General features: G+C 37.7%; 2 protein-coding genes across 4 annotated transcripts; both read right to left on the bottom strand.

Moving 5' to 3' along the window:
- Window positions 1-324: 324 nt before the first annotated feature.
- On the bottom strand, window positions 325-12,257 carry elmod3 (ELMO/CED-12 domain containing 3). Of its 3 annotated transcripts, none has more exons than XM_019105515.2 (13): window positions 12,192-12,257; window positions 10,342-11,041; window positions 7,809-7,880; window positions 7,627-7,707; window positions 7,479-7,548; window positions 7,328-7,390; window positions 5,225-5,313; window positions 4,989-5,112; window positions 3,408-3,530; window positions 2,952-3,082; window positions 2,780-2,856; window positions 2,448-2,575; window positions 325-1,353 (listed from the first exon to the last, which is right to left on the bottom strand). In XM_019105515.2, the coding sequence occupies exons 2-13, from the start codon at window positions 10,375-10,377 to the stop codon at window positions 1,109-1,111; spliced, it is 1,239 nt and encodes a 412-aa protein (XP_018961060.1). In that variant the 5' UTR covers window positions 10,378-11,041; window positions 12,192-12,257; the 3' UTR covers window positions 325-1,108. The 3 variants fall into 3 exon arrangements, with proteins under 3 accessions (XP_018961060.1, XP_018961061.1, XP_018961062.1); XM_019105516.2 differs by lacking the exon at window positions 12,192-12,257 and adding an exon at window positions 11,800-12,166; XM_019105517.2 differs by lacking the exon at window positions 12,192-12,257 and adding an exon at window positions 11,894-12,166.
- Window positions 12,258-13,863: 1,606 nt separating this feature from the next.
- LOC109091732 (steroidogenic acute regulatory protein, mitochondrial) lies at window positions 13,864-17,670 on the bottom strand. Its single transcript, XM_019105518.2, has 7 exons — window positions 17,139-17,670; window positions 16,927-17,034; window positions 15,990-16,117; window positions 15,568-15,726; window positions 15,183-15,367; window positions 14,819-14,912; window positions 13,864-14,365 (listed from the first exon to the last, which is right to left on the bottom strand). The coding sequence occupies exons 1-7, from the start codon at window positions 17,326-17,328 to the stop codon at window positions 14,246-14,248; spliced, it is 984 nt and encodes a 327-aa protein (XP_018961063.1). The 5' UTR covers window positions 17,329-17,670; the 3' UTR covers window positions 13,864-14,245.
- Between the last annotated feature and the right edge of the window lie 861 nt (window positions 17,671-18,531).

The raw sequence follows: 18,531 nt of genomic DNA, 5'->3' as shown, positions 1-18,531 counted from the left end.
GGCTCGTCCGGGATACCAGAAAGTATACAGTAAGTTTAACAGCGTGGGATCATTCTCACTCTCGTCCACAGCACGTCAACACGTTTATAGTCACATCAGGACTACTTAAAACTGGAATGTACCTGCTATGATTATGTAGGATTTGCTTCATGCAGACAAGCATAACAACATATCGAAATATCACATTTAACTTTGATTACTGCCCTAAGTTTAGCTCAAAGCTCAAACAGTTAAATAAATTTAGCTGATAATTCAAGTCTGCAAGTGTCAATGTTAGCCTTGTAACAGAACTGCAAAGTATACTCAAACATCCATACATTTTGGTCTACAGGTCACTAAAATGCACTTTCCCATCAAAATAATCCGCCCTCACTTTACAATTTCAGGCTCTTGTTGAATAGTTTCTGCCAACAGAAACATGTCAGGCAATCTCTCAATCATACTGTGACATTTATCTCTCCAAACAGACAAAATAAAAAAATAAAATCTTTTGCCTTTTGAGGCTATTTCCATCCAATGTTTTGATACCTCATTCCATTTTTCAACAGTGTAAGAGTAAAGAGCCAACATCAATATAAACTCTGCCAACTTTCTTGAACACTGACTCTGTCACAGTGAACATGTTCAAATGACCACAAGGATCACAAGGCTTTCACTAGACTAGTCTCAATCAAATACATGCCTAAACAGTCAGGCCATCAGACACAGGAAGTCACTCTCACTCAATACCACAGAAGTGGGTAAGGTGCTCGCTGGCTTCTGCAGCCTTCTCCTCTGCAACTGCACAATCATGAGGCCTGTAAACAGAGTCTCTTTCTTCCTGACAGCTTCAAGACAACCTGCTGCCACTGAGGCGGTAATTCTGAGATTCTCCTTTTAAACTTGGCAACTAAATCTAGTCTTTCATAGAATAGCCAATAGGTACTCTAGCAGAAAAAAAGACAGCAAAGAGTTTCATACTTTTTAGCAACTACAGTTACAACATAGACTTGTCTCTGAGTGTACTTAAGCATGAAAGGACAGAAAGGAAACGAAGAAACAGAGTGAACGACAAAGTTAGAGCACGAGAGATAGTCAAGACTGTACAAATCGAATGCCTCTCTGTCTCTCAGATGAGTCTCGCCTCGCCCTCCATCTCAGGTGGCAGCTCACACACTCCAGTGAAGTTCATCTCTTTCCCCTCCTTGCCGCCCTGACTCCCTGCTTGAGACCCAGTGTCACCAGGTGAAGGGTTGCTATGTGATAGTGTGTCGGGCGATGTTCGGTGTCCTGTCCCAGCACGTCTCTCCTTCAGGTAGCCCTCGAGACGTTTGAGAATCTGCTTGGGGTTCTTCTTAGCGAAGAGCTCCACTTCTGTGCATCACAGAGCAAAAAAAAGGAAAGGTCAAGCTTTCTCTTTTTTTCACTAGATAAACTCTCATGTTAAACACAAAGCTCTTTACCCAGTTCCCAACCACCTTCACATTTCAACTAAGGCTGCAAAGATTCACCTGCTTTCTTGATGCATCAATTCCAAAATTTGGCAAATCGCATACACTGATCTTGAAACATGCATTTTTTAAATCACTTATTTTAAATTTAATCTTTGAATCGAATGAATTGCTTATTCCAGTCCTTTTAAAATGCTAAAAATGTAATGAAATGCGACTCAGTAAAGTGCCTTTCAATATTTTAAAATATATAAACATTAAATTAGTGACAGATTTATTAATGGAGTCATAGTGAGGCATAAGTTAATTAAATTAGTGAAGATTATGCAGTGTTTCATTTTACATTTGATCATTCAATTTCTGTAGTATTTTTTACTTGAATCTCACTGTTATATTGCCCTACCTGAAAAACATTTGTATGTTTTCCATTTGTACTTATCTGTTTTCTTGTTCTTATTTTATTACTGACTGCTTGCTTACATTAGGCTAGTATTAGCATTTGCAGTGGTATCCACATTTTTAGCAAGAATTGTGAAATTTCACAGGTATTTAAAGTTACAACCTCACCAAAACAACCTTATTTACTGCTAAATTTGTTCCAAAAAAAATCTAATTGTTCAGAATTTGCAAAAATTATCCCTGAATCGAATATATATGATTCACGGATCAAATTGACTTGCTGTCTACAGAAAGATTCACACTCCTAATCTCAAGATCTATTCAGTACGCAGTAACCTTTAACCTAATGAATGATTGCATGAACAATGTTAAAGTTAGCAAATCAGAATAAAGGGCATTTACAAGTAAAACCCTTAAAAGAACAGTAGTAAAAAACGCTTGTTTCATTCGAAGCGTCGGTGAGAGTGGAAAGTGGTTTTGGTGCAAACGTTTAGTAAGTAAATTATGGCCCCTTTAAATAATTTTGACCAAATGAGTGTTAGTTAAAATCTACACTGAATGTCACTAAATGATACCTTGCACAAATACAACACTGTTAATTTGTAACTGAAAAATCACCTTTGAGTACATGGCCAGAGTCAGAGATGGTTTTCTGCTGGCTCTTCCACAGCTGGTAGAGATGCAGGAACGTTGCAACATAAAAATCATTCAGCACTGCCACAACCTGTTGCCTTCGGTTACACTCCCTATGTGACATCACAGAGCAACAAAATGTTTTATTGCCATGGAAACAACTGCAGAGGTTATGAAAAGCTACAGCAGATACCTCAGACAGAGGGAAAACACAGCCAAATCATTTCAAAGCTTGACAATATGTAATTAATACTGTACAAAATAAACACCAATTAATGTTCAAAAGCTGCAGCTTCCTACAATTTGAGAGGACTTACTTGGACAGCACTTCCTCCCTGAGAGCATGCAGGGCGATTCGCGTCATGTTGATTGACATCACACAGAACGGAAAATTCTGCAGGTGTTGAAAATGAAATTTAGCATTTTATTGTCTTTGAACAATTTTGATAAGGTTGTAGCAAGTGCATGTTTGGCTGGGTTTTGCATCACCTGGACTGGATGCTGAGAGAGTTTGTAGATTTCTCTTGCAAGTGGAAGTATCTCTGGGTCCATGACGAAGTAGAGAGTGTGCATGAGGCCCAGAAAACCAGTTCCCCTTAGATCTGTAGCAGGGTCTGAACCTGGGAATAAAAAGGACACGCAAAAACAAATATTATAAATAGGGCTGTCAAATGATTAATCACGATTAATCACATCCAAAATAAAAGTTTTGTTTACATAATATATGTGTGTATACTGTGTATATTTATTATGTATATATAAATACACACACATGCATGTATATATTTAAGAAGAATATGTTATGTTTATATATTAAATATATTTATATATTTGACAGCCCTAATTATAAACAAATGAATCATATTTCATGACATCATGAAAATAATTAATTACCTTGATTTTTTTTGTTTAGGCAATTTAAGCATAGGTGCTTTTTTGCTGTACCTTGAAAGCCCACGTTCTCCCAGTGTGGTCCAAAGCGAGGGCAGTCAGCTCGGGTACAGGTCAGTTTCCTGTAGATGGTCTGGAGTACACGCATGTGAACTGACTGGCCATTATCCAGAGAACCTGCAGAATCACAAAGACATCATATGTAAGACATTTAGGCAGTTACCATCTAAAAAACTTAGAGGGATCATAAAATTGAAAATCAAAATGTCCTTTATATTTACACATAGAAAAGGGTTACGCCACAATAAAAAAATACTGCAAATACTACTTATCTGTACAGCACTGGGCCCTATCATACCGGGGTTGGCAATATACTGGTAGACACAATTAACCGGTAGCAATTTGTCAACCAGTAGAGATTTTGGACTATCATCTCTACTGCGGTTACACACTCACTGTATCACGTTGCTGTGTTACGTGATCAAGAAAACTTATCATTTGCACTCGTTTTTAAACATTGCAGTTTGAAGTGATTTTAAGCAGTTGAAACTCAGTCAGCACAGAAAAACTACTAATTTCTCTGTATGCGCATAGTCTAAGAGACTATTTCTGAGCGCTGTCAGAGAGGTGCACACACGTGAAGAGTGCGGGAGTATTGAACAGAGTTATTTTTGCCACTTTACAGGCCAAAAGACAGAAAGACAGAAAGACAGAAAATCTTGCACTTGCTTTTGAATAAATCACGTTTGTACTTTAATGAGAAGAAATATATATTTCATTTACACAGTGAATAATATGTAAATATACTTCACCATCCAGCTAGGTTAATCAAAAATAGTTCCATCAAGTTCAGGTTAATCATTATTAACCAGCTGACCTTCAAAGACAATAATGCAAGGACAGTACGATCATGCAGGAAGATCCGGCCCTTCCTAACAGAACATGCTTCAGAACACAACTTCTTGTCCAGGCCCTTGTGATTTTTAGGCTGGACTACTGCAGTGCTCTTCTGCATGGACTTGGACCATCATGTGGAATCAAACCTCTACAAATGATTCAGAACACAGCAGCATGACTGGTCTTCAATGAGCACCAGAGCACCCATGTCACACCTTTATTTATCTTTCTGCATTGGCCACCATTTGTGGCTTGCATCAAGTTCAATACATTGATGCTTGCATACAGAACAGCCACAGGCTGCACCGTTCTACCTCAACTCACTCTTATGAGTCTACAGCCCCTCCAGAAGCCCACAGTCGGTAAGTGAGCGACGCCTCGTGGTACCATCACAGAGAGGCACAAAATCATTTTTGTTCACTGTTCTATGCTGTTGCGAAGATCCTCCCAACCCTATCCGGAATGACAAATCCCTGACAACGTTCAAGAGGCAGCTGAAAACTCATCTCTTCCATCAGCACTTAACTGTGTCCTGCTGAAAAATTTCTTCCTCTATGCTTTGACTTTTCCTTAAATCTGAATTCTGTTCTGGCTTGAATTTTTCTGGATATTTTAACTGAACTGATTCATCAAAACTGAAAAGCATGTTATCCATTGGAGAGTTACTAAAGAGATGAATGTAGTCATAGATATAAAGCATGTAGCTACCTGACTTGTCAAGTCACATGTTCTACTCACACTGTGCAATGGCAAACACTAAGTCTCTCTCCTCTACGAGGTCTTTGTGTAGCCGAGGAGGACCGAACAGGAAATGGGTGATGGCGGCCAATCCAGTCCTCCGAATGGTGGGCTGAATGTTCTTCTAATAGAGGAGAAAAGCAAGTATAAAACAAAAAAAACAAGAAGAGAGTAAATGACAACTGCATTCTCCTGCTGTGTGAATGTAGTCATAGTGTATAGTTACATAAACTTACAAGCAGGTCTCCAAGATCAGTGGTCTGAAAATGCTGCAGAGCCTCGTTGAAGGAGATCAGTGGTGATGGAGTGAGATCCTCTGCAAGAACTACACAAGTGAAACACACTGTTTACTGACAAGAGACCACACAATGCAAATTTGCTTTATAAACATGAATATGACTACGTCCATTTCGAAGCATTTTTTGTGTACTGAAGGATCATGAAATGTAATTTCTGACTGGTTGTGTGGAACTGATCCTCTGCTAAGCCCCACCATCACATCTGCATGTTGCCTACCTGCTTGTGCTTTACTGCCTCTGTCAAACACAGCACAAGAAGCATTCACACTGAGTGAATTACAGAACTTAAAGGGGTCATCGGATGCCCATTTTCCACAAGTGGATATGATTCTTTAGGTTATTAATTAACAGCCTATAACATACTTTGGTTAAAATTTCTCAATGGTAGTGTAAAAAACACCCTTTTCACCCTGTCAAAATCAGCTCTGTTTTCAGCAAGCTGTTTTTAGTTTATGTCGCTTTAAATGCAAATGAGCTCTGCTCATCCCACCCCTCTCTTCTGTGGGGTGACGAGCAAACTGTAAACTTCAGCGGCGAAACTGGCTAACTAGCACATTACAATGAGAGGCAATTTGCTAAGATTCATAAAAAACCCTTACACTCACTTCTTCTGTAGATGAAGCTGGATAACGAATGATTCACGCGAACATAGATGAACATAGGTAGATCGGGGACACAAAGAACAATAATCCTCTGCGTCTTCAGCGGCTCAGATGTCGGGAGTAAATGACGACTGCTGTATTCATTATTACATCCAACAACAAAAAACCCTCAATCACTTAATCGGAGCCATTCTAGTCTTCCCCTGCACCGGAGTCAACACAATGGCTGACAGCTCACAGCTCGCTCAGGGCGGGTCTAAGGTAAGACGGCACTGTCAATCAATTATCGTGGGAGGGGCCTGTGCAGAACTACGTCATTCTGACAGGAATTTCAAAACAGCCTGATTTGAGAAATGGGTTTTTAAAATAGGGATTTGAAAAAAAAAAACACTGGGTGGATGAATGTGTACACACACTTTCAAGACACATTTATGTTCAAACAAATTGTAAAGGGAATCTTGCATCCAAAGACCCCTGAAATGTCTGGATCTGCGCATCTGAAACACTCTTTGAGTGATTACATTATACGTTTCAGTAAGTTGTACTGTATCTTTCAACATACCTTCCATTTTTATTTTTTAGGCTAAATCTTCTATTAAAGTGGAAAAGACTTATTATTTCAATTCTGGGATAAAAACACGGACCTGGCAACCCTGGTTTGAAATATGGGTGATTCAAGGATTAAGCAGAACCTGAGTTCTTTTTTTAACAGTTAAAAAACTGTGTTCAAGTGAGATTGCGCTAATGCGTTATCACATTAACTACATCAGCCCTAAATTCTACACAAGAGATGTTTTCTTACGCAGTACGCGCAGCAGTATAATGACATGTTTTTCTGCCCCCTTTTGGTTATTGGATGATCCATTTGTGCATCTGTAGTTTAATTAGTGTTTGTAATGAAGCACTGTATTGATATTTCTCAAACATTTTGGTTTGTTCTAAACCTCTATTTTAATTATTTAATTATTTATTCAACCTGAACTGCTTAACATACAAACTCCACTTTCGATTGGCTAAACAATCTCAGTCACATTTTTTTTAGTTTCAGAGCAGTTTTTGGTTCAGTTGACAGAGCCAACACAGGTGTGATATTTAATGACACCTAATTCACTGATATCTGTTAGATATTTTGTGGGGGCCACAACATAAAAAAAAATCTCTACTTTCAACACAACACATACTGTTTATATGTGGACTGCGGTCCACATATTGTGCTGTAAAATTATTGCCCATTTGTTGCCCAGATCTCTCATCAAGAGATGCCGATGCTCCAGATTGTATCTGACAGTGATCAGGTTTCGTAATGTATCTATTTTAGCCAAGGAGGTGATGCCATCTCTCCAGGGTAGGGGCGTATGCTTAGTCACGGTGACGTAATGTGCTCAGTATCCAGGCTGACAGGACATTGTTTCCATGGTGACAAGGTAATTGGTCTCACCTGGTTGGATGCTCTCCAGGGCATCCCACTCCTCTTGTGCTCGCTCCACCTCCAAGCTCACCTCTAGACAGACAAAATCACACACACACATTGTTGTTGAACTACTGACATCATTCTGTGTAACACTGTTTCTGAGTGATGAAGTCTTTACCTTCTGTTTTAGTCTGATTGCCTCCTGCTGCCAGAGACTGTAAGAGCCCATTCTGTTTCAGCGCTGAGATCTACACAAGTTCACACCATTACCATTGCTATTCCAACCAGGAGCACAGAACATCACGTGACTGTAAGTGAATACTCACTGGGACACTTTTGAGATAAGGGTTGCCATTCAAGTTGCCATTGTCTTTGATGCCATTACCTGGATTCAGTCCATTTAGGATCTATAAAAAAATCCGAAACACATCAACAGGAAGCAACCGTGATACATGCAGATATTTACAAGACCTGGTTTGAATGAACATATTTCAGCAGAGTTTCTCACAGCTGTGCATTTGGAGTGCCCATTTGTTAGATCCTCTGCCTGTTTACATTCTTGTGGAAAACCATTCAAGCCCTAAAAGGAAGAAATCAAAATACATATATAATATATATAAATAAATATATATCTCTAAATATCTATATTGCTAATATTATTCCTTCCCTTGTATTTAAAAAGCTAACACAAATGTTTAAAATTAAACTGCATTTGAAACACAAGAATACATCTGAAATGAATTCTATTAAAGCATATTCAATTTAAATCATAAACTGAATTCACAACTGTGCACATTACTATAAGTGCACACTATTTAAATTTGTGTAATCACCTTTTCACTTTCATGTATAACAATGTACTATGCATACCAAATATCAAAAGAAAAGGAAATATCCATTCAAAGTGGTACTGACAAATATAAACTACACTATATGCACTGTACAAATGAATTACAGTGCAGTGTACAGTGCTTATAATTTAGACTAGATCTCCCTAGTCAGTGTAGTTGCCATGTTGTGAAATTCCCTCTGTGCTGTTTGCTCCCAGGGTGAAACAAAAAGAGGAGGTCTAAAGTATAGTATAGTAACTGCGTCACACCTGTTAGGAAATTTACAATGCAGCATCAAATGTATTTATGCATGCCCCAATATTACAAAATCAGCCCTGAGCAAGTATAGTACAGTACAGCTTTTTTCATAGAGTAACAGACTGAATTAACTTCATTCTTCTCTCGGTTTCATTCAGTAATCCCTGACTCAAAAATTCCTTATGAGAAGAAAAAAAAAAGTATGAAATGTATAAAATTAGCAGTTCAGATTAGACTTGTCACAACATATTGATGATAACCATGATATTTAAATATATATATATATATATATATATATATATATATATATATATATATATATATGAATATCATACTAATACTACACATATGATAACATCAAAAATAATCAAGAGCCAGTAACTACAGCACACTGCATTGCGTAGCTACTATTGCTGCATAAAATGATGTCGGAGGAGAGACCTGCACCCCAAAAAAATTATCTTGCAGTTTTTTGGATTCCATAAAAAGACTTGTTGTTAGACCAGTGTTTCCCAACCCTGTTCCTGAAGGCACACCAACAGTACGCATTCTGGAGGTCTCTTAACTCTTTCCCCTGTCATTGACGAGTTATATCATCTTTTAGAAGACAACGCTTCCACGTTTTTACGGCTTTTCGTGTTTTCACTGTTATACACTCAGGGGCTCTATTACACATCTTCTGAATGAGTACAAAACCTCCCGAACAAAAACACACATGAACAGGACGGAGAAACAAGCGATCTCTTATATAAACAGATGCATAATAAAAATAATGCGATCATCAGTAATAGACAGCATATAAATGAAAACTGCATAATGTTATGGAGTAAAATGATGATCCAGGAAGTTGTATATGTCTGTGCAAGCTTTGGAGGTGTTGATGGAAGCGATTTACTGGATTTATGCTTTGATAATCGTACTGAATATTATCCAGATGTAGTTTTTGATAAAAACGTGATTCTCACCTTTTTGCTCAAAACTATACATTTTTATGAAATCTACCTATATTCAAGTGTTGATAAAAAAAAAGAATGCTTTTAGCTAGAATAATACTGGAGGCCATCAAATTTTAGTGAAAATCATCAAAATCGCTGGCGGTGGCTGGCAACTTTTTTTAAAAATGCTGGCGGGGAAAGAGTTAACCATCCATTTCAGGTCTTGTAGTCTCCATTAAGAAGCTCAGCTGAATCACGTGTATTTGATTAGGAAGAGTTCAAAATGTGTATTGTTGGTATGCCTCCAGGAACAGGGTTGGAAAACGCTGTTAGACGGCCCAGTCTGGAGGAAGCGCCCTAAAACTGCAAGTTCTTTTTGAACGCTTTTTTACAGTTAATAGTTTAAAAATGCATCCAACGTGACAAAGAGAACAAAACCGTCACTTTCTGATAAACAGGCACTATATATCACTAAGAAAAGTAGTTTCATAAACGATTAATTACTTGCACCTCAGAGCGAGCAGGCAAAACACAATAAATGCTGTCATTGCTTTCGGGGTGGATTTCTGCTGTTTGGGAACGCAGTCGTGTAAGACAATTATACAGACATACTTTGATGACAGACTTTGCTCAGGCATTTCAGAACAACATAACACCTTAGATGCTGTGCAACGAGATCGGTCTGCTGATTAATAAAGTTATCCCATGCCATCGTCCAAAATTGCATGACTTTTTGATGCGCAAGGTGGAATTTATTCTGTAAATGTAGTTTATGCATATTTTTTCTTATCATTTAAAAAGTTCATCCTACTTAATTGTGCGCACACGTTTTTTATGAGCATTTTTAAAATTTATGCGCATCTTGGCGTTTCCATCCAGAGTTGTTTTATGCGAAATTAGAAAAAATATGGGGGAATGAAAACATTCGATAACATAGCTATTGAGTGAATGATTCAATAATCAATTCATTCAGTGTAATGCGGTATAGTAGTATTCTAGGCAGGGATGTCATACATACCTCTGTATGTACTGCGACTGCAACAACCCCTTCCATGACATGAGTCCACGGTCTCGCTGTCCCCTACTGTCCACCCATCCTGTGGACTATGCCAACTGTAAACACTGCCCACTGGACACACATGGTTCAAGAGCACTTTTAACACTTTCAGAAGCACTTGCTCCCGGTCCAACAAGCGTGGATTTAGACGAAAACAGCAGAAGAGCTTTCAGTAGTGCATTGTTTAACTGCGCCGCTTCTGGAGATTCAGAGAGGGGCTGGTAGAAAAAGAGTTGGGCCAAGGAGCAGAAGCATAATTTGAATAGTAACAAGGCTGAGCTTAGTTTCTAGTTGGATCGTGCAGCGAGTTGCAAATCGTGATGGCCTTGTTGGAGATGGATTTCTCAAGTCCGTCGAGTGCTAACTGTACCAGGCCTGTGCCACGCCAATGGCCAAGCACTAGGCTTGCTACAAGTCCACTTATGTGAGACTGGAGCGTTGCAAATGAAGTAGAAATCAGAAATAGATTGGGTACAGCAGTGATGAAGCTGTCAGTGCCTCTGTATTGAAGAATGCAGAACAAAATTCAGACTTGGAGGCTTGTTACAAGAGTCTTTCACTAAAAAGGGAGTTCATTGATGGCTTGGAGGGATAATAAGGGTCTTTTCCGAAACTCCCCGTGGTCTTTCACCGACAGCTACAGCGATGTCTGAATGAGTCTCTGTAGGATACACAATCATAAGTATTAGAATATGCAAATGGCATAATAATCACATTGTAATTAACATTTTAAAATGCACATGCAATGCAAACATCAACATGTGCAAAATACATAGGCGTGCATGCACTCTCCAGCTCTCATTATGGAGCAATGCAAAGGAGCGCTGCACAGAAAATCGGCAAGCATCCGAAAAGCATGACGTCACCTGATCAAGACCGCATCCCTTTGAAATCGAAATAAATGGAGCCTAGCAATACGATCATCAATAACCACAGATGAAATATCAAACGCTCCCTTTCGTTTTGCAATGTTTTTTTTTTAATGTGCAGCCAGGCTTCATACGACAAATAACTGAATCTATTGCATTCACAAGCAGAGAAAGGCTAAGAGGTGACGTCATCTATATCCTGACTCACAAAACCTGAACTAACTAAACATAATAATAAACATAAAAGACAGACAACTCAAAAGCCAAAGTATTAATCGACAATTAACGCTATATTGGAACTCAGTGACATCAGATATGATGCATCAGCTCCAAATGCGGCACAGCGTGAATGTATGACAGCATCCAGCGAACTGTCAAACACCTTCACAAAACATACATTAACCATTATATGGAGGCATGACGGTATTAATTTACACTTAACGTTATTTAACTTAAGCAATCGCGAATCCAGAAACATATATAGAACACAGGATACTTATCTGACTGATAATAATAATAATAAAGACCAACAGAAAACTGACCAACTTACTCGCATAATATTTCTGCCACAAATAACGGTGCATTTCAGCCCTCCTCCTCATTCCCTTCAAGTTAAATGAGCAACACAAAACGCTCACATTTACCTCTGCACTCAAGACCTGCCGTTAGTGTAGTTATTTCTGCTTGACTGAAAATGTTAATTACTATCTCATTTCAGTCAGTGACTGTGAAGCGTCCGTCTCGCGACCTGCTCGAGCTCAACTGCCTCAATCTTTCTGTACTCTCGTTTATAGCTTAGCTAACTTGCCTATAATTAGTCTTTTACGACACAGTATCCACCAGAACGTGCAAACAGCGTAGCGTTGCCTTTCTTAACTGCTATTTACACATTTATATCGCTGCTAGAATGATAGGTATTAAATATTAGTTGCAAATTTTTACCTCAGTTTCTCTCCCTCCAATCTCGGCTCCCTTCCCCCCTTTCCACAGTAACCGAAAACCCCGACGCCTTTTGGGAATTGTAGTTCTTCTACTGTAAATAGACTTCCGGTACTGTAGGAGCCCTTTAGTCACTCTCTAAAGTTTGATTGTTTTGTTTTCATGAAATTTCAGTGACAGTAGTACTTTATCTAAAACGACTTTGGATTCTTGTATAATTATGCTATTTTCTGAGATAGTTTTAAGATTGGACATGGAATATTTTTCTATTTTAACAATTAAATAAATAAACACAGGAATAGTTTATGATTAAATGACTTTGACTCAAACAGTCCTTTAATGACACATATTTACTCTTTTTTGTTGTTGTTGTTGTTTTGTTGAAATTTCAAACAGTGACAGCAATGCTTAATATAAAATTCTTTTATAATTCTATATTGTTATTATATATTTTTGAAGATTCCTCATGGAATGCATTTATAATTTTACAACTACAGCAAGAATAACAATAATTTAGTAGCCATAGTTTATGCAAAAATGTGGAAATTAGTAATAAAGAAGGATGTGCATCCATACAATTAAATCTAAAAATCCTGATGTTGACTAAATTGAAAAATAAAATGAAGATTCATATCCATGTTATTATGCTTTTAGGCCAACCAATTTATCAGAAACTGCACACAGTGTAATCTTTTTTAAAGTGGATATCCACTTTACATAAAGCATGTTTGGAGTTTTTGTTACTCTACTGAACATCCTTTCAAGGTTTAACTTCTAAACCCTATTTGAATACACATCCTTCCCTGATTACTGTATGTTACATAAGAATGGCAGCGCGAGATAAAACAGAAATAACTAGCAATCAGCAAACTGAGCTTGTTATGATAATAAGGGTGTTAGTGGAAGCCTCTATCAGTGTTCTGATCAGTCTGGATAGTTTACTAATTTACATGCTTCAGCAGGAACACCGGCTGCTGTTTAACAATATTCAGCATGTGTCTTTCAGAAATGTCCCAAAACTGTGGACGCAGAGGGGTCATTTGCTCAACGTCTGCTTTGAAATTCATTTTAAATAATTAGAAATGGCCCACTGCATTGGAAAATATGAAAAACATTAGAGTGGGGATTGCGACCCGCCTTTGGCCAGGATATCAGTGTTTACCTCATTTCCTGCTTTGTGCAATGTTGGCTCAGTCGGACCTTCGAGGAGCTGAGAAGTTCCCAAAACACATGCGAATAACCAAACACCTCCTTAACCAAACCCGGGCTAATCCACTCCAGACGACAAGACATTTTTATGGACTGAGTTTCTGGCTGTAATACGAGTCACATTCCCTTTCAGTTTGCTTGAACATCGGTGAGACGCTAATGGGCATAACTGACTCAAAATGTTGTTTATATAACTGGCTGAGTGGCCTGCCAAAGTATGTAGATGAAGCTATTTCCTGTATTTCCTTACTCAATCTGCAGATTGAGGCTTTGGTCATAATTTGCGCTCCTTCTTGTGTTACACATGTAGGAAAACGAACCCAGTGAACAACAAAACAGACTGATACTGTAGTTTGTCATTTGAGTAGTTTTAATGAATATTCACTTAGCAGACATCCTTTCCCAGGGTGATGCAATAATAATATTAACTTAAAATAAATACTTCTTTTTTTATTAATTTTTTTTACAAACAATGATAAAATAGGAACTAATAAGCCCAATAATTAATGGTCAGTGGTGTTCTGCAGAAGTGTACGAGTGAAGTTCAAGTCAAAAAATGAAGGTGGCAGAGGAAGTAGACTGAGTTTATCCTCAGGTTGAAATCAAAAGGTACTAAATCTCAACTGGAATGGCCCAGCAACCTCCATTTTTAGTTATTACAGTTCTGTGCATGTGAAAACATTTTAAATAGAGTGGCTTGAACAAAGAGCAGCATATTGTTTTGATGGATAATTTAACTTTTTTACAAGTGTAGGCTGAAATGGGAGTGATGGTTTTGGGTGGGTCAAGCTTGACCCTGAATAGAGTCGCCCTTGTTATGGCATCTTTTTTAGGGTTAAATGTGGACGTCAGCAGGCAATGGCAGCTTCCACACCACCACTGGATGCCATTCTGTGCCTGAGATGGTTTGCGAAATCCACCTGGGTTTGCGAAAGTACTCGGTTGATGACGGTTTTTGGGATCCACCCCTGGAGATGACAGAACAGGGACAGACCATTAGATATGACATTCAGTTAGCTTATTTGGAAGAATAGTGTTACACTAAATCTTTACTTATGTAGATCTTCCATATTAAATGCCATTTAAAGAATTATCAGTTAAATAAGAATTAACATTTTTGGATGTACTGGATCTCTCTAAAGGCAAAGTGTATAATTTTTTTAAGACAATGGAGCAAACTTCACTGCAAAAACAAGGTGATTTCCTGAAAACTCCCTCAATTAGTTAGGATAAGAGTCAATCTTTCTGTTTTAGCCTCAAACAAACAGAGCGATTTCAATTGTTCCAACAGTGCTATGAGTGTTTAAACTTTTCAGGGAAATCAGCCTTGTAATGGCTTGCTAATAGTTATTAAACTGGAATACAATCATTTATTTGTAAAATCTGAGAAATGACACATACACACAGCACAATTAACGTACCTTAAGGTCTAAATTGAGCAACCAGGTAAATTTTGTCTTATTTGGATCTTCTGCACTTGGTCGCATCACAATACAGGTGGGTCCATTCTCAGCCTTAGAAAGAAAGCAATATTGTAAATATACATGTATATATTTCAATCATGACAACTCTCTAAATAGTTTTAGCATGTTAATTAATAAGACAGTGTCAATGTATTTGGTCTTGGCTGCTGCTACATGAATAAACACCCATAAATACCATAGCAGATCTAGACAAGTGGAGCTGGGGGAGGTGGAGGGTTTCAGAGGTACTCTGATAGCTTGCTGCAGGACCAGCTTACAGCGAACACTAAACCAGGCCATAGTGGTTCATATTTTCATTTACCTTACAAACCCTTTCTGTTCAGGCATTCCAGGGTGCTGAGTGGACATCCCAGCCAGGAAGCATGTAGAGCCCCTCCGCTTGGCACAGCGGACACTTACAAAGTCTCGTGGGCCCACCACATTTCCAGGTGTTTCAGCTGAAACCTCATGTGTGATCATAGTATCCTGACCGATCTTCTGAAGAATCTGAGAGGTAACAAAACTGTATTCAATACAAAATACCTCTAGGTAAAAGTAGCTGTATGTCTTATATTACATCATGATGGAAGACTGTGAGTACGATATGAGAAGTTATTTTAAAAAGAAAGACATTATAAATGCACACACTGCCGTTAGACCTTCAACACAGGAAGCTGACAGTCACTAGATCATCTGTTTCTACCAACCTTGACTTGTTTGACATTTGGGTTCCATTCCCCCATTTGTTCCATGTTATCCACCAGCTCCTCATATAGTTCATCTGTCTTCTGTTCCAGCATCACTTCTAACTTAAAAACCTTGCCAATGTCTGGAAGTACTTTACTCATCACCTTATCACCATTGGCCTGAGAGAGAAAAACCCATTTACACAATTTTTAATTATTATATATATATATATATATATATATATATATATATATATATATATATAGATATATATATATATATAAAACTAACTATATATATATATAGTTTATACAAGTAAAAAAAAGGCATGTGACACTAAATTGCTATATATAACTGTATATTACAATATGAACAAATACAGGGTATCAGTACTTTGTCTAATTAGAATGAATGATGAAATCTGATTATGGATGAGACATACACTCTCAATCTCAGTTTGCCAGCCATCCTGGTCACTGAGGATGCTGATGGACTTCTGCAGAGCTTGCTGTCCCTGCTGCACATAACACTGCTCAGCTTCACTGTACGTCTCCTCTGCAATCCGGCTGCCTGCGCAAAGAAACACACGCATAAACGTGATCCCTTTGCATAAAGAAATACATAGTAGATTTCCAGAGAACAATGAGCATTTCTGTGAAAATGGTGGAGATTTTTTTATTGACCCTTTCTGCAAGTTACATTGTTACGCCAGTAGGTGTTGACAAATGACTGTCTTTATGAGTTAGTTACTTAAACATTCATTCAACCGATTCATTTAAAAACACTGAATCATTCAGGAACATTACAAGCGATTATAACTTCTCACCAATTGCCTCATGGGATAGTAAAGTGTCCATCTATCTGTGATAAAGCTGGAGGAGCCCTTACTGATTTATGAATACTAAGAATTCGTACTACTGATTTCAAGTACTACCTACTATATAGTATGGAAATAGGCATATTTGAACGCAGGGATTGTCTTCATGAGTGAGTCGTTGAATTAATCACTCAACCGATTTGTTAAAAAAATGCTGATTTGTTCAGGAATAAAAGACAATTCTGCTGTGGTTTTCTTTATAACTATTTTCATTGGTCAAGCAAAAAAAAAAAAAAAAAAAAAAAAAAAAAAAAAAAAAAAATGATAAATAATTGTCACTGCTGTGTCTAAATTAATTAGTTACCAAAAAAAAAAAAAAAAATCACACTCACTAATATTTAAACCAACAGCACTATTACTCTTGTAACACTTAAAATATATACTGTATATATAACAGTTAAAGTATTTCACAATAAATGGCTAGTACATATACAGTTAAAACAGTCAAAAGTGTCTCTCTTCCCTTAAAATGGATGTTTAAGTGGTGTAAAAGTCCTCTTACTGAGAAGGGAGCTCCTTCTTCGGATGTGGTTGATCCAGGCACTAGGTCCAGGTCCGGAAAGCTTGTTCAGCTCATGATGGATTGCAACCATTGCGTTCTTCCTCAGACCTGATAGTAATCAAAATATAAATATATACACAAAAACCTGAATAAACAGTGGCATATATTACAAATATTTCATAAAACTGTGGATTCCTGAATCAGCTCCTTACCTGTCATGTTTCTCGTGTGCCTGTAGGAAATGCCAGCACACAGTTTGAACGTTGCAGGCAACATTTTAAAAGTTTTTTCAATAGATGAATGAGTGACTACACGTGAAATGTGGGCACGGCGAGTTAGAAGTAGAATCTGAGGAACAGTTGGCTGCTTCGGCCCCTTTATAGCCCCATCAGACAAGGCCATGTTCTCGTCACCTCACAGATAAAACAGCACCATCACTCAACGCACAGGGGTGACCCTGTATGTCAAGGATGTGCAGCGAACACGACGGCCTATCTGTTACCAATATAAACACGTTGTTACAGATAACAGCCAGTGCCTGAAATCTACCCACACAGAACACTGGTTAGTACACTCAAGTTGCCTGCATTTCTTTCTTTTTTTTCAAAACAAACAGTACAGAGCAGCTAAACTTATCTACAGATATATTTTAGGATATAAGCCAGAAACTCTCAGTATGTCACATATGTCATTCTCTTCTGGTTCCATGACAGCTTTAGGTCAGGAGGTCAAGTTTACAATGTGACAAATCACTAGCAAGAAATGTCCAGTATCATCATCACCATAACTCCAAGAGGTCGAATTAAAATGACATCATTACTTGGTGACATCCCCCCCAAAAAAAAAGGCAATTAGTGGCTTCTCCAAAAATGAACCACTTTTATTGTTCAAATTTTAGCATTCAATCTTGTGTTAGTTGACAGTGCAGGCTGTATTCTGCAAATCATATTCTGTCACACAAACCCATATCAATGCTGCAACAAATCAATTCTCCATCAGTGACAACAATAAGAGGCCAGTGTGACAACCTTGGACTCGGCGCCAATGGAAACTTTTCTAGTTGTATGAAAATATTGGTTTAATGACTTGTGGTTTTCAGCTTGACGTAAAATCAACTCGTTCAAGAACATTTAAGCAATGGAAAGTGGCTTTATGAGTAAAAGTACCTTAACCCACAACCCCGTGTCCCTCAGAGTAATTTATACTTTAGGCCTTAACCTTTATCAGACCACCTTCTAGTCTGAAAGTGTGCAAATTACAGCCATAAATTGTTCAAATAAAGCTAGAACAGGTGCAAACGAAAGCTGTAATTGAATACTAACTTTAACTGAATTAATTACTTCATATGGCAATTATTAAATCAAATTACTTACATTTGATCAATATTACCTGAGAAAAGCCCCCAAAATTAAATGAAAAGTCTATTGTGGCAAGTGTGTGAAGTGAGTAGGAAATCTGAATAGAAAATGAATTATATATAATTGACATTTAGAATTCTAATATTTTATATATTTATATAATCAGATGAAAATGAAACCATTTAAACCAAAGTAAGTCAATATTTCTTACCATTTATTATTAAACGTTTTATGTTTACCTTTCAAG

The sequence above is a fragment of the Cyprinus carpio genome, chromosome B8 (genome assembly GCF_018340385.1).
Source record: "Cyprinus carpio isolate SPL01 chromosome B8, ASM1834038v1, whole genome shotgun sequence".
Classification (NCBI taxonomy): domain Eukaryota; kingdom Metazoa; phylum Chordata; class Actinopteri; order Cypriniformes; family Cyprinidae; genus Cyprinus; species Cyprinus carpio.
The sequence above is the reverse complement of the archived record's forward strand: the minus strand, read 5'-3'. Positions and strand labels throughout refer to the sequence as shown.

Excerpts from the sequence above, each read along its gene's own strand:
- elmod3 (XM_019105515.2), bottom strand. The coding sequence starts at position 10,377 with ATGGAAGGGGTTGTTGCAGTCGCAGTACATACAGAG. Across the intron at positions 7,881-10,341 it reads CAGTCGCAGTACATACAGAG|GGCTTGAATGGTTTTCCACA; the intron begins GTATGTATGACA and ends TCTTCCTTTTAG. Across the intron at positions 3,083-3,407 it reads GGAGAACGTGGGCTTTCAAG|GTTCAGACCCTGCTACAGAT; the intron begins GTACAGCAAAAA and ends TTTTATTCCCAG.
- LOC109091732 (XM_019105518.2), bottom strand. The coding sequence starts at position 17,328 with ATGGCCTTGTCTGATGGGGCTATAAAGGGGCCGAAGCAGCCAACTGTT. Across the intron at positions 15,727-15,989 it reads GGCAAACTGAGATTGAGAGT|GCCAATGGTGATAAGGTGAT; the intron begins GTATGTCTCATC and ends TTTCTCTCTCAG. Across the intron at positions 15,368-15,567 it reads CAAATGTCAAACAAGTCAAG|ATTCTTCAGAAGATCGGTCA; the intron begins GTTGGTAGAAAC and ends GTTACCTCTCAG.